The sequence below is a fragment of the Canis aureus genome, chromosome 1 (genome assembly GCF_053574225.1).
Source record: "Canis aureus isolate CA01 chromosome 1, VMU_Caureus_v.1.0, whole genome shotgun sequence".
NCBI lineage: Eukaryota > Metazoa > Chordata > Mammalia > Carnivora > Canidae > Canis > Canis aureus.
This window is the reverse complement of record NC_135611.1, coordinates 69,115,578-69,130,301: the sequence shown is the minus strand read 5'-3', so window position 1 is coordinate 69,130,301 and position 14,724 is coordinate 69,115,578. Positions and strand designations below refer to the sequence as shown.

The following is a 14,724-nucleotide window of genomic DNA, read 5'->3' as shown; positions in this document are numbered from 1 at the left end:
CAGACCCCCAAAACGTAAGGAGGAGGGCAAAAACATTCCGCTTGTCTTCCTGCAGCGTCTGATGAAATACGTGAACATCCTAAACATTTCAACTGTAATAACTCAAAGAAGGTGGATCTTGCTCAGCTGAAGAACTGATTTCGTCCCTAAGAAAATACTAAGGTACGCGAATGCCTCAGTCCCTAGAGGCTCTTCCTTCCCGGAACACGAAGAGGCACGTTCCTGCTGCATCATCTCCCGTAGGATTAGAAAAAGTCCTACTAATGAAAGCTTTTGATATTCTCAGGAGCCTCTGATGAATCCTACACCTGGGTCACCGTCACCTGCTCACTGACCTTCCGGGGATTTCAGGAACACACAGGGATTTGCTCAGTGGTTCACCTTTAGCTATAAAACTCACACCGTGAGCTGTGAAAAGAAAACTGCCAACTACACACCCTATAACCAGATCTTTTCTGGGTGTTAAACCACCAGACGCTGTGTTGGAAAGAGAACTCAGCCAGAAGCAAAAAGAGCTGGAATCCAGTCTGCGCTTGTCTGACCCGCTCCCTGCCCTCCCTACCCATTCTGGAGTCTTTGCCCTCAGCAGGCCAAAATGCTCTCGCATGTAAAATCAGAGCTCATCTACTTTTTTTTTTTTTATGAAAGTAATTCCATGTATTCCTGAAACCAGGTAATTAAAAAGAAAACCAGGGGGATCCCTGGGTGGCTCAGTGGTTTGGCGCCTGCCTTTGGCCCAGGGCGTGATCCTGGGGTCCCAGGATCGAGTCCCCCGTCGGGCTCCCTGCATGGAGCCTGCTTCTCCCTCTGCCTGGGTCTCTGCCTCTCTCTCTCTCTCTTTCTCTCTCTATCATAAATAAATAAATCTTTTTAAAAAATTTAAAAAAATTAAGAAAACCTAATCATTTATAATTATAAAAAATCATTCATAGTCACTCCTAATCCTAGGACCCCAGGAGAAGCACTGTCATTATTTTGGCCAGTTTCTTTCCATAATAGTCTTTCAAAACACAATACCAGACATCATACACAGAATAGTACATGTGGGGCTTTTCACTTGCCAATATTGAATATTTAACATCGTACAGATAGACCAGTAATTTATTTCACCTATATCCTACTGTGGCTGTTCCTCATCGTAAATGCTGTAAGCAGCACGGCTCTATTTTCCTCGTAGTCCTTATCTTTGCAAATTCCCCTTTGGTTCATTGTTAATACAAATCCCTAGGATCGAAATTCTTGAAATAATGGGTAAGCGACGTTCAAGACTTTTGATCCCTTAACCAAACTGCTTTCTAGAAAGGGCTGAGACGCTTTATGTTCCTACCAGGCATGTAAGAGAATAAACTTTTCATGCACCCAAATGAAAACACACATTTTTTTTTCTATTCTGACCAATTTGATTATTAAAAATAATATTTTGCTTAGTTCTACATTTCCTTGATCACTTAAAAAAAATATTCTAGTCCTATAATACTCCAATTGCTTTAATGATTCACATTATCACACCAAGGACAAGTAACAGGAAAATGTACTCAAGAAGATTAACCGGCCCTCCATTATTTATAATTTCTAAAATCTTGTATGATTATATAATCTTTTTTTTTTAAGATTTTATTCATTTATTCATGAGAGACACAGAGAGAGAGAGTCAGAGACCCAGGCAGAGGGAGAAGCAGGCTCCATGCAGGGAGCCCGATGCGGGACTCGATCCCGAGACCCTGGGGTCACACCCTTGGGCAAAGGCAGGGGCTGAACCGCTGAGCCCCCCAGGGATCCCTGATTACATAATCTTCAAAATACTGAATCAAGCAGTGAAATTCCTATTATACACATTATTCCACATTATGCAACACATGCTATAATTTTTCATGCTATAATTTTTTATATATTCTCTAATTAGAGATAGCTGAATATGTGATTTTTTTTTAAGAGCGTAAGTTTAGAATCCAAGAGCCGAGGAGTGTGACTTCGCTCCGCGTTAACTCCTGACCTCTTCCCGGGCCTCGGCTTCAGATAGAAGAATAGTGACCCCAGTCTCCTGCACAGTCATCGCCACCAGTGTCGGACCACGGGAGGACACTGCCACCCGTAAACACCACGGAAAGGTGACACCTTGTTTCTACCGCTGTCGTCATTCACAGAGAGACTCCAGACGCAGCAGGGAGGCCCCACTTGGTGCCTGCACCCCCCCTGCACCCCCCCCGCCCCCGCTGCCCCAGAGATGCCCAGTCGGCTTCCCCCACCGGGACTGTTGCTCTTGACTCGACTGCACTTCTGTACCGCTCTTCTGAAGGTCACCTCCCCTTCGGCCCCATTGGGACCGCTAAGAAGACGCGGCCCCGGGGCCTGCAGCGACAGGCTACTAGGGACCAGACTCCTGACGCTCGAGCAAGGGCCAGAGGGCGAAGGCAGGACACGCGACCTCCCGAACGGAACGGCGGGCACGAACCCGAGAGCCTCCCGCACCACTCCGCTCGCAGCCTCGGGTCTTAGGGGCTCAACGGCCGCACTTCGCAAGTCCGGGCTCTGCTGACGGCCCCCGACACCTCGGCGGCAACAGACCCGACAAAACCCCAGCGGGGAACACTCACTTTTATTCGGTGGTCATCCGTGTCTGCAACTGTCGCAACTCTAATAAACACAGGATTTCTTTTGTCTATGACTTCAAGCTTCATTTTTTTCTGGAATCCATGCGGAGGTTTCTGCCGTAGAGAAAAGACGACACGGTAAGATCCGGAGCAAGCGAGGGTGGGCTGAGCCGCACAGACGTGAGGGGGGGTCAGAGAACAACCTCAAACCTGGAGTCCCCACAGCAGCCCTGGACCCCACCCTCCCTGTCAGAAACCTCAATCCCGAGCTCCGGCCAAAGCCTGGGGCGACAGAAGCCGGCAGCCACAGGAGCAAACAGAAAGCACCAGATCTTCAGATAAAATTCAAAACCTTGCGGTTGATTAGCCAGAGGGAAGGCAAGAGGTTTTCTCATGAGTTAGAAGGAGGTGTCTCGGCAAAACCCAACAAGCATAAAAATAGCCTATAAAAAGAGAGAGGAACGAACTTTAAAGTGACACAGAGAAATGACACAGAGATTAGAAATGGTCACGAAAAAAAAAAAAAAAGAAATGGTCACGAGACCGCGCAGAAGATGGATCTTTAAAAAAAAGAAACAAAAATAAATAAATAAATAAATAAATAAATAAATAAATAAATAAATAGATAGATAGATAGGAAAAATAAATAAATAAATCAAAAGAAAAAAGAAAAAGAAACGAGGCCACGCAAGACGGAATCGGCCCGAAAGAGCGGGACTGAGCAGGGGGCAGCATCCGTCCTACACCTGAGCCGCCTGTGCCTCGTGCTCAGCACAAACCCAGAAACCTCCGACAAGGCGACAAGCTGTAGAAGGCAAGGTGACGGCCAGGTTAGTCAAGTTGCCCCCCTTCTGGAAAGTGGGTGCAACAAAACTCGGGCCCTGAAAATGAAGTGTGAAAACTCTGTGAAAGAGAAAAAACAATCACAGTGCAAGGGCCCCGAGGCCACACTAGAGAAAGCAGAGGCATCAAGGCGACGGGAGACACGAGACTGAGTGATGGGATCCCGTCCAAAGCAAAGTGCGACGCGCGTCTTCTAGGGAGTCCAGGAAAAAGAGTGCCTCACTCTATTTGTTCTTAATTCCTAGGTTTACGATCAGATGGACTCATGCACATTCTTTTATGTTGCTTTTCTTCATGAAATATACTTTTTTCTCCCCAAAATTTTTGATGTGCTTTTCTATATTTGGGCCCACACTTCTAATTAACTCCATCATTAAAAACTCTAGCAATTTATACCCGAGAAAATCACTTTTAAAGACAAACGTTGTTTATGATAGATTGTGCGTCATCAAAACTATCTTTGAGATATTTAAAGATTTTTCCTTGAATTTACAGAAAAATAGAAATTATAAAGGAAGTTGTTAGAGATTCAAGAAAAAAATTAAATACATTTCATTACTTATTCTTCCCTTGCAAAGAAATGAGGTTTACTTTGAATCTTAACAACAGTTAAGATTATAAGATTATAAAACTTAACAGTTTTATGTTAAGATGCAATGACTCTGGTTAGAAAGTTACTATAACAAAAGCAGGTGACCTTGTATTTTGATGATTAAACATGTGGGTTGAGAGCATGAAACTTAGCATCTCAGCTTGCCATAAACAAATCCAAAACAATTGTTTAAAACAATTTTCATCAGAAAATATCCTGTCTTTTTTCAATTTCTCAGAGTATCTAGCTGGAAAAACAGAAGTTTGTCGTAAGATTGCAACTCATTCCATAACAACTCAAGCAGAATTTTCTTTTTCCAAGGAGATAAGACCAAGGGGAAAATTTTCAAAGGAGACAAGACCAAGGTGAAAATACTTTCTGGATGCAAACAACAAAAACCCCAGTAACAATTTTGACTTTCAAAATTGTGAGAGGTCAAAAACCTGTCCTGTGGTCTTGTTTCCCTCCCCTTCCTAGTCCGGCTCGCTAGTACTAGCTCTTTCTGTTCTTAAATGTCAATGAATGAACACTCTTGTCGACACAAATTAATCAAAAAGTGTAAAACAGATTAACTCACCACTTTGAAAGCTCTTGCAGGGGCAGGTAAAGAATTGGTTTCTTCTAAGTATTTATCCCAAGAAAAATGTTTCACATTTGGATAACCTAAGAAAGAAAGAAGTAAATCCTGTCAGGTTTAACCAAAATGATAGTGAGAACTATAAACGGACCTGTAAAATTATGATATATTGTTATTATGACCTACAAAATTATGTTCGTATTCCACATAACTTTGAACACACCCAGAACAAATTATAATAATTACATTGCTTTCATCTTGATCATGACTCCTCTATTACCTTTTTTTTAAAAAAATTTTTAAAGATTTTATTTATTCGTGAGAGACATAGAGAGAGGCAGAGACACAGGCAGAGGGAGAAGCAGGCTCCATGCAGGGAGCCCGACGTGGGACTCGATCCCAGAACCCCAGGGTCACTACCTGAGCCGAAGGCAGACACTCAACCACTGAGCCCCCCAGGAATTCCTCTTCTATTACCTTTTAAATAAGAATTTAACATAATATAGAATTTAACATTAAATAAGAATTTAACCTATAACATATAGGTGTATAATTTATATTCTCAGGTAAGTCTCATATACAGATACACACAAACCAAAGTACCCTGTAATGTCCAATTCTACTCCTACTAATCTAGGAAAATCTCATGTGCACACAGACAATGCACAGCTGCTTAACATAAAAATGTAAAAACAAGTCTATTAACCATAATATACAAAATGTGTAAATATGTATATTATACATAATATATATAGTACATATGGAATAGAAAGCATTTAGTAAAAATGAATGAGGCAGATTTACATAAGCTAAAATATGGTATATTCCAGACAATGTCATCATATTGTTAGGTCAAACAACCAAAATCAAGTCATGCTATAGTATTTTCTTTTTAAGATTTTATTTTATCTTTAGGGAGAGAGTGTGAGTGGAGAGAGAGGCAGAGGGCGAGGGAAAGGGAAAGGGAGAGACTAATTGATAGCGGACTCCGTGTGCCGAGCTCCAAGCCTGAGGGGGGCTCGATCTCATGACCCTGAGATCATGACCGGAGCTGAAACCAAGACTCAGATGCTCAACCAACTGAACCACCCAAGTGCCCCAGTCATGTAAGAGTATTAATAAAACATGTAGAAATAACTATTCCTCTTTCCTCCTGCCCCCATGTTTTCCCTCTGAGTCCAAAATCCATTAGGCAGGCATGAGCAGGAATTAACAGTGGCTCAGAGGCATGGGAAATTGGCCAATAAAGAGGATTGAAAACATAAGTAAATATACTGAGATACAGGAAGGCAGGTCTCTCACTGGCCATAAAAAGAAGTATAAATAGAGAAAGTATGAAACCGGAATAAACTGAGGGGTCTTGGCTAATGATACAAACTCATTGTTTTCAATGTCTAAACAGATACAGAAACATACATAATTTTTTAATACTTTCACATGGATGCACTTCCTAACTCTATCCTCTGAGAGACTGAAGTAGCATCAGCCCACAGCAAGGAGCACATCTACTGCTTGGATGGGAGTCCTAAACGAGGGAAAGTACAAGATAAGCCTAGCTGTGCCAGAAAGTAGGAAGTTCTCGAAAAATGATCAGAACACATCAAAGGACATAGTAACCAGCTTAAAGGGACTCCCGCTGGCCAAATCTGAGAAAATCTGGACCTAAAAATAAATAATACTGGTTACGGATTATAACCTATGGATAAAAACAGTAAGAGACAAATAAATTAACTGAATGGATAAATGGGAAGATGTGAAAGCTATTCTTTGCAGAAGAATACCAACTAATTATGTACAAGGAATAAAAAAAAATAGCATTTAGCAGCTGTCAAAATAGTAACTCATACTAGAAATATCAATGGATGTTAAAAGTAGTGAGCGGGCAGCCCTGGCGGCGCAGGGGTTTAGTGATGCCTGCAGCCCGGGGTGTGATCCTGGAGCCCCGAGATCGAGTCCCACATCGGGCACCCTGCATGGAGCCTGCTTCTCCCTCTGCCTGTGTCTCTGCTTCTCTCTCTGTGTGTATCTCATGAATAAATAAATAAAATCTTTAAAAAAAATTAAAAATAAAAAAATTTAAAAAGTAGTGAGTGACAATGGGGATGAAGTCCATGATAGTCATACAACCTCAAAGCATCTCCCCACAAGATACTAATAACAGAGAAAAAGTGACTGTTGGTGGAAAAGCCTGGCAAACACCATCTTTTTTTTCTTTTTTAAGATTTTTAAAATGTATTTATTTGAGAGAGAGAGAGAGAGAGAGAGAGAGAGAGAAAGGGAGAGAGAGCTTGCACATACAAGCTGGGGGCGGAGGGGCAACGGGGGGAGAGAGAGAAGCCTCCAAGCAAAGCATGGACCCCAATCCAGGGCTCAATCCCAGGACCCAGGGATCATGCCCCAAGCTGAAATCAAGAGTCAGATGCTTAACTGACTGAGCCACCAGGCGCTCCTGGCCAACAGCACCTAGATCCATTAATGGTAAAAGATCAGTAGTGATGGGCAGCCCGGGTGGCACAGCGGTTTAGCGCCGCCTTCAGCCCAGGGCGTAATCCTGAAGACCCGGGATCGAGTCCCACATCGGGCTCCCTGCATGGAGCCTGCTTCTCCCTCTGCCTGTGTCTCTGCCCCTCTCTCTGGGTCTCTCATGAATAAATAAATAAAACATAAAAAAAAAAAAAAAAGATCAGGAGTGAGACAATTGGCATCAGTCCCCGAGAAGATGCAGCGACAACACAGCACTGCTTCTGTGACATTCCTGCCAAAACATATAACCTAGATCCAACCATGAGAGACGCCAAGCATATCTAAATTAAGCAGCAAGCCACAAGACGACGAACCTGTGTGGCGCCCGGGGGGCTCAGTCAGTTGGGTACCTAACTTTGGCTCAGGTCACGATCTGAGGGTCCTGCAATCGAGCCCGGCATCAGGCTCCAACTTCAATGGGGAGCCTGCTTCTCCCTCTGCCTCTCCCCTGGCTCATGCACCCACACCCTCTCTCTCCCAAATAAATAAAATACCTAAAAAACAAAACAACCAAATGGCTAATCTGTTACCCTCCAATATGCTGAGGTCGTGACAGTCAAGGAAAGCCTGACTGAAGGGGAGCAGAGGGACAGAACAACCCAGTGCAATGACTGACCCTCTTGGTACAAGTGGCATCATTTGACCAACGGATGAACTTCAATGGGTTTCTAGGTCAAGGGCATAGATGACTTCTGTACTATTTTTGCGACTTTTCTATACCTTTGAAGCTGTTTCAAAGTAAAAGTTTAAAGAGTAAGTATACAAACACATATTTCTCTGAATACAAACCTTTTACAACACATTTTTAAGGGCCCTATCCTGCAGTTTCAGTAACATTAAAGCTGACTGCACACACATGGAAGTTTGTGTACATAAAGGCAAAGATTTCTCTGGAGGGATCCCAGGGTGGCTCAGCGGTTGAGCGTCTGCCTTCAGCCCAGGGCGTGACCCCGGGGTCCTGGAACCGAGTCCTACATCGGGCGCCCTGCCTGGAGCCTGCGTCTTCCTCTGCCTGTGTCTCTGCCCCTCTCTCTGGGTCTCTCATGAATAAATAAGTAAAATCTTATAAAAATAAAAAAAATAAAAAAAAGATTTTTCTGGGACAAAGTCAAACTATTTTGAGAAAGAATAGCCATTACCTCCATTTTCACTCTGAATTTTTCAGAAGAGGCATGTATTAATGTACAACCAGATAATTCAAAATAAGATCATTTAAAAAGTCACAAAGACTCTAATTTTGGAAAAAGAACAGTAAGTATGCTACATATTTTGAAAAAAGCATGAACATGGGGTGTGTAGCAGGGCTCCTGGAGGGGGACTGACCCATGAAGTAGCGAGAGTGGCACCTGCGCCGTTTCTTCGGGACCGAGAGTGACGGGGAGCCTTCCAGACAGGACATCAGGAATGCAGCCAGGAGGCCGCCCTTGGAGCGCGGGGACTGGAGAAAGAGCATCTTTCCTGTCATGGGGCCGAGGACTGACCTCAGTACAGGCCCTGCAAACCGTTACTTGACAGGGTTTTGTTTTGTTTTGTTTTTTTCTAGCTTTTTTTGTATGTGTGCGAGGTGAAATAGATAGCACGTAAAATTTATCACTTTACCCATTTTTAGGTGTATAAGCAGTGGTGATAAGTATTCATGCTGCCCTGCTTGGTACTTCTGGATGTGACATTTGGATTCTTTTAAATTTGTCAAAAAACTCATTCATTTGGGGAATATAAATAATAGTGAAAGGGAATAGAAGGGAAGGGAGAAGAGATGGGTAGGAAATATCAGAAAGGGAGACAGAACATAAAGACTCCTAACTCTGGGAAACGAACTAGGAGTGGTGGAAGGGGAGGAGGGCGGAGGTGGGGGTGACTGGGTGGCGGGCACTGAGGGGGGCACTTGACGGGATGAGCACTGGGTGTGATTCTGTATGTTGGCAAATTGAACACCAATAAAAAATAAATTTATTATTAAAAAAATAAAAATAAATAAAATAAAAGAAAATGGCTAAAAAAAAAAAATTGTCAAAAAAGCTATGGCTTTGCTCTTCCACTGAGTTACAGAAGTCCGTGGAGGGAGATGGAGGACTCGGTGATTCACCGGACACTCGAGGCAACGATGACACCTTCCTTGCTCCACCCCTTCCCACGACCCTTCCCAGTGCCATGAAGATGGAACTGGAACCTACTGTTCACTGGTTCTCTGTTTACTAACCAGATCTCTGATTATGGCCATAAAGTTGGTAAAGAAGAAAAAAGAAAGGATCAATGCCAAATTGGGAAACGCACATGAATCCTCATAGCAACCTCGACGGCCAGAGGGGCACACGGGTGACTACGCGGTCGGTATTCACCGGCTCGTGACGGGACGCAGACCCCAGGACACAGGAGCGCTCTACAGGAAAAAAGTCTTCCAGGCTGCACCACATCTGAGCCACAAAAGCGTTGATATCCTGCTTTAACACCTTACTGTTCGCGTTAAGGCTCCTGCATCTTCCCAACAGCTCCATAAATCAGTACAGAAAAAGGGGCTTTTGTGTTTTAACGCAGGAGGAAACTCAGAAAGCAGCAGGGACTCTCCCATCCCCGGGATGGTGGAAAGGGCTCCCTGGGTGAGGAAATGACCAGACACTAAGACATGGTACCACGGAACTGGAGACAAGGCCCCAGACGAAGTGAGCCGTCAGAAGGGAGTGACAGGCATGTGCTGGAGACCCAAGCTGAGCCTCTGCTGCTCCATGCTGCTGGCAACGTCCACGCGTCAGCCCCAAGCAGACCAAGGAGCTGCCCTTTGCCTGTGACGACAGAAGCCGTCATCACTCACAAAAGTCCCCATGAGAAGAATCAAGAATCAATATTCTGAAAATGTCAATGTTACCCAGGGCAATTTACACGTTCAGTGCAATCCCTATCAAAATACCATGGACTTTCTTCAGAGAGTTAGAACAAAGTATTTTAAGATTTGTGTGGAATCAGAAAAGACCCCAAATAGCCAGGGGAATTTTAGAAAAGAAAACCATATCTGGGGGCATCACAATGCCAGATGTCAGGTTGTACTACAAAGCTGTGGTCATCAAGACAGTGTGGTACTGGCACAAAAACAGATATAGATCAATGGAACAGAATAGAGAACACAGAAGTGGACCCTCAACTTTATGGTCAACTAATATTCGATAAAGGAGGAAAGACTATCCACTGGAAGAAAGACAGTCTCTTCAATAAATGGCGCTGGGAAAATTGGACATCCACATGCAGAAGAATGAAACTAGACCACTCTCTTGCACCAGACACAAAGATAAACCCAAAATGGATGAAAGATCTAAATGTGAGACAAGATTCCATCAAAATCCTAGAGGAGAACACAGGCAACACCCTTTTTAAACTTGGCCACAGTAACTTCTTGCAAGATACATCCACGAAGGCAAAAGAAACAAAAGCAAAAATGAACTATTGGGACTTCATCAAGATAAGAAGCTTTTGCACAGCAAAGGATACAGTCAACAAAACTCAAAGACAACCTACAGAATGGGAGAAGATATTTGGTAATGACGTGTCAGATAAAGGGCTAGTTTCCAAGATCTATAAAGAACTTATTAAACTCAACAGCAAAGAAACAAACAATCCAATCATGAAATGGGCAAAAGACATGAACAGAAATCTCACAGAGGAAGACATAGACATGGCCAACATGCACATAAGAAAATGCTCTGCATCACTTGCCATCAGGGAAATACAAATCAAAACCGCAATGAGATACCACCTCACATCAGTGAGAATGGGGCAAATTAACAAGGCAGGAAACAACAAATGTTGGAGAGGATGTGGAGAAAAGGGAACCCTCTTACACTGTTGGTGGGAATGTGAACTGGTGCAGCCACTCTGGAAAACTGTGTGGAGGTTCCTCAAAGAGTTAAAAATAGACCTGTCCTACGACCCAGCAATTGCACTGCTGGGGATTTACCCCAAAGATACAGATGCAGTGAAACGCTGGGACACCTGCACCCAGATGTTGATAGCAGCAATGTCCACAGTAGTCAAACTGTGGAAGGAGCCTTGGTGTCCATCAGAAGATGAATGGATAAAGAAGCTGTGTGTACAATGGAATATTCCTCAGCCATTAGAAACGACAAATACCCACCATTTGCTTCCAAGTGGATGGAACTGGAGGGTATTATGCTAAGTAAGTCAATCGGAGAAGGACAAACATTATATGGTCTCATTCATTTGGGGAATATAAAAAATAGTGAAAAGGAATAAAGGGGAAAGGAGAAAAAAATGAGTGGGAAATATCAGAAAGGGAGACAGAACATGAAGACTCCTAACTCTGGGAAATGAACTAGGGGTGGTGGAAGGGGAGGTGGGCGGGGGGTGACGAGCACTGAGGGGGGCACTTGGTGGGATGAGCACTGGGTGTTATGCTATATGTTGGCAAATTGAACACCAATAAAAAAAAAAAAAAGTCCCCGTGAGTGACCACCTGCAGTGCAGGGATGCTCCGCATCAGCTGATGACCCTGCCTTCTCGGCCAGGTGGCAGCCACGGTGCCTTCAGGAGGCTGATGCACGTGGAGATACACTCAACGTGACATACGACCGTCATTTACCAGCAGTCACACTGTTCCCTGCCAGGGAGCGAGGGAGGGAGCTGAGAAGGGCCCATGGGAATGGGGCAGACGGCGAGGCAGCCGAAGCTGCAGAGCACAGAGAAGCGGTCCTACCAGCAGATGTGCAAGGTCTATTTTGGAACCAACAACCCGAAAGAAAACGGGAGAGTGAGTATGTGAGCTCCCATCCAGGTCACGAAGGGAACATACCTGCAGCCTCAAGATCCCCCTTAACCGTGAACACTGTGCCTTCGTCAGAATCGACTCACACATGGGGTCAAGTCTCCATCCGCAAACGCTGCCCCCAAGGCCATTCCCCTTATTCGTTAAAGCTTCAGACAGCGCCCTTCTGCCAGACGATAAATTTAAATGCCTATTCACCTATTCACATAAGGTCTAGAAATGAATTTCAACTTGAGAAATAGAAGATGTTTGGAAAAAGAACTTTTTGGGGCGCCTGGGGGGGGCTCAGTCGGCGAAGCATCTGCCTTGGGTTCAGGTCATGATCCTTGGGTCCTGGGTCCAGCCCCGTGTCGGGCTCCCTGCCCCTCGGAGCGTCTGCTCCTCCCTCTCCCTCTGCCCCACCCCACGCTCACACACGTGTGCACTCTCTTTCTCTCAAATGAAACCTTTGAAATAAATAAATAGATAAATACATACAAATAAGAATGAACTTATTTTCCAAAGAAGACAACCCCTGATACTCTGTCAGGGACTCAGCCACTGCGTAGACTTCCAGGGGCATCAGAGGCAGCAGACCCCGGCCTGCAGGCTTTGCACATGAAGCCTTACCCCAGCACAACCACGTGCACTCGGGGCTGCCCTCGTGCTACCGAACTGAGTAGGTGTGCCAGAGAGTGCACGGACTCCCACGCCGAAAATATGAACTCTCTGGCCCCGGGCAGAAAGGGTTCGTGGACTCCTGATGTATGTGAAGAAGGTTACGAGGCACAAAATGCGCACAAACCTGGCGGCGTAATGAGTGTTCTCCTGTGCTCCTTACACCAGCCGACGGGGTGGATGTGTGGACTTGAAGCTTCACACCTGTAGGGCATGTAAATCACAAAACCGTTAATTATCGGGATAAATTCTGAAATACAAATAAATATGCGCATAAATAGTCATCATCACGAACAAGCTGAAATTATCTCCGCACGTCTAAGGGCAGACCTGCAAGGGGCTGGAAGCTCCATCACCCGTCTGTCCCCCCCTTTCGTCTCCTCCCTGTCGCCTTTGCTTCGGCCAAGCACATATTTTCATAAGACCTTCGATCACTGCCTATGTGGCATCTGATTTCTTGCTCCTAATCAAACTCGATCTATGTATCTCTCATCTTCACAGGCAACGCACTTCATTCATTCGTTTGCTCCTTCCCTCATGCAAACACAGCGCCTACGGCACACCAGGCACTGGCACAGATGCCGAGGACGAGGATGCAGCAGCACGTAAGACATGCACAAAGCTCCCGCTTCTGTGGGGTCCGCGATATACACGGGAGAGACGGGAAGTCAACAAAATACGCAGTCTGGGGGCCCAACAGGATGCAGACAGGTAGTGGAAGGAAGAAGCAGGGAGCAAAAGTGGAAAGGCAAGGTGGCCTCTCAGATAAGGGGACGGCTAAAGAAAGTGAAGGAAGAGAACCGAGCCACTCAGATACATTTAAAAAAAAAGAAAAGGCCATTCCATGCAGAGGGAACAACAGATAGGAAGGCCACGAGATGGGCGTCTCATGGCTGTCGGGAGCAGGCCTACGGCCAAGGGAGTAACACCAGGAAGGGCCTTCGGGCATAGGGAGGTCTTGGGATTTTGCTCAGAATAAAGTAACATTTACTAGAACGTCACGCAGGGGGTTTTTAGGCAGAAGAGCAGCAGAATCTGATCTGTTTTGAAGTCATTGTTCCGACCGCTTTGCAGACAATTAACCACACTGGAGACGAGATGAGGCTGTTAGGAGGCTTTCGCCAGAGTTGATGGTGGTGACCCGGGCCGAAGTGTTGGTGGAAAAGATGGTAAGAAGTGATCGTGTTTTCAGGTCTAGGTTTTAAAGGAAGAAGCAACAGGTGGATCTGCTGCAGAAGGTGAGGGGTGTGAAGAAGCCAAGGACGTCCCCAGCCCTGGGCCGCTGGGAGGAAGCGGGACCTCGTCCTGAGGTGGGCAGGCCGCCGACGCCGTCTCTCGCGTTGCGCATGGTGAAGAGTCTGGCTCTCAACAAGGGTTTGACCAGCAGGTCAACAAGTCAGAGATCACGAGCATAAAAAATCTGGAGCTCGGAGACAAGAGCAAGGGAAAAAGCACACATGTGGGAGTCAGGAGCATGTGGGACGATATTTAAAGTCGTGAGCAGGGGTGAGGCCATCCAGAGAATGAGCAGAGACAGCAGGGGAGGGAGGAGGCAACGAAGTCCAAGACGCGATGTCTAGAAAATAAGGGAAGGAAAGAAAGAAGGAAGAAATCAACGCGGACGCTGGATCCGAGAAGAGAAGAAATGAGACCTGATCCCGGGATGGACCAATGCAAAGGTCGTGGGCATTCCCACGGGGCTGGAGCCAGAGACGGAGAAGGGAAGAAGCCGGAATAGGGTGGGGTGTTGTTTGGTTTTTTAACAAACAGACATACATTCGCTTATTTATTTTAGGTGGGGTGGGGAGGCACAGGGAGGGGGAGAAACGCAAGGAGACTGCACACCCAGGGCTCCCATCCCATGATCCCGAGGTCACGACCTGAGCTGAAAGCAAGAATCGGACGCTCATGCGGGGCCAGCCCAGGGCCAGCCCAGGGCCCCCGGAATACGGCGGGTTTGAGAGAAAAACACGGGGACCGCGCACAGAGCCGGCCGGTAGAGGAGACACGCTTAAGGAGTTGGTTTAAGAGGAAACCAAAGCGGGCAGCCCGGTGGCTCAGCGGTTAGCGCCGCCTTCAGCCCAGGCCGTGACCTGGGGGTCTGGGGATCGAGTCCCCATCGGGCTCCCTGCATGGAGCCTGCTTCTCCTTCTGTCTGTGTCTCTGCCTC

General features: G+C 45.7%; 1 protein-coding gene across 7 annotated transcripts in view; it reads right to left on the bottom strand.

Annotated features, from left to right (window-relative positions):
• L3MBTL3 (L3MBTL histone methyl-lysine binding protein 3) overlaps positions 1-14,724 on the bottom strand; it is a 120,867-nt gene that overhangs the window by 45,413 nt on the left and 60,730 nt on the right. For all 7 annotated transcript variants that reach the window (XM_077902767.1, XM_077902816.1, XM_077902788.1 and 4 more), the window contains 3 exons: positions 12,682-12,758; positions 4,604-4,689; positions 2,595-2,705 (listed from right to left, as the gene is read on the bottom strand). In XM_077902767.1, coding sequence (XP_077758893.1) covers positions 2,595-2,705; positions 4,604-4,689; positions 12,682-12,758 — 274 coding nt within the window. The remainder of the gene's footprint in view (positions 1-2,594; positions 2,706-4,603; positions 4,690-12,681; positions 12,759-14,724) is intronic.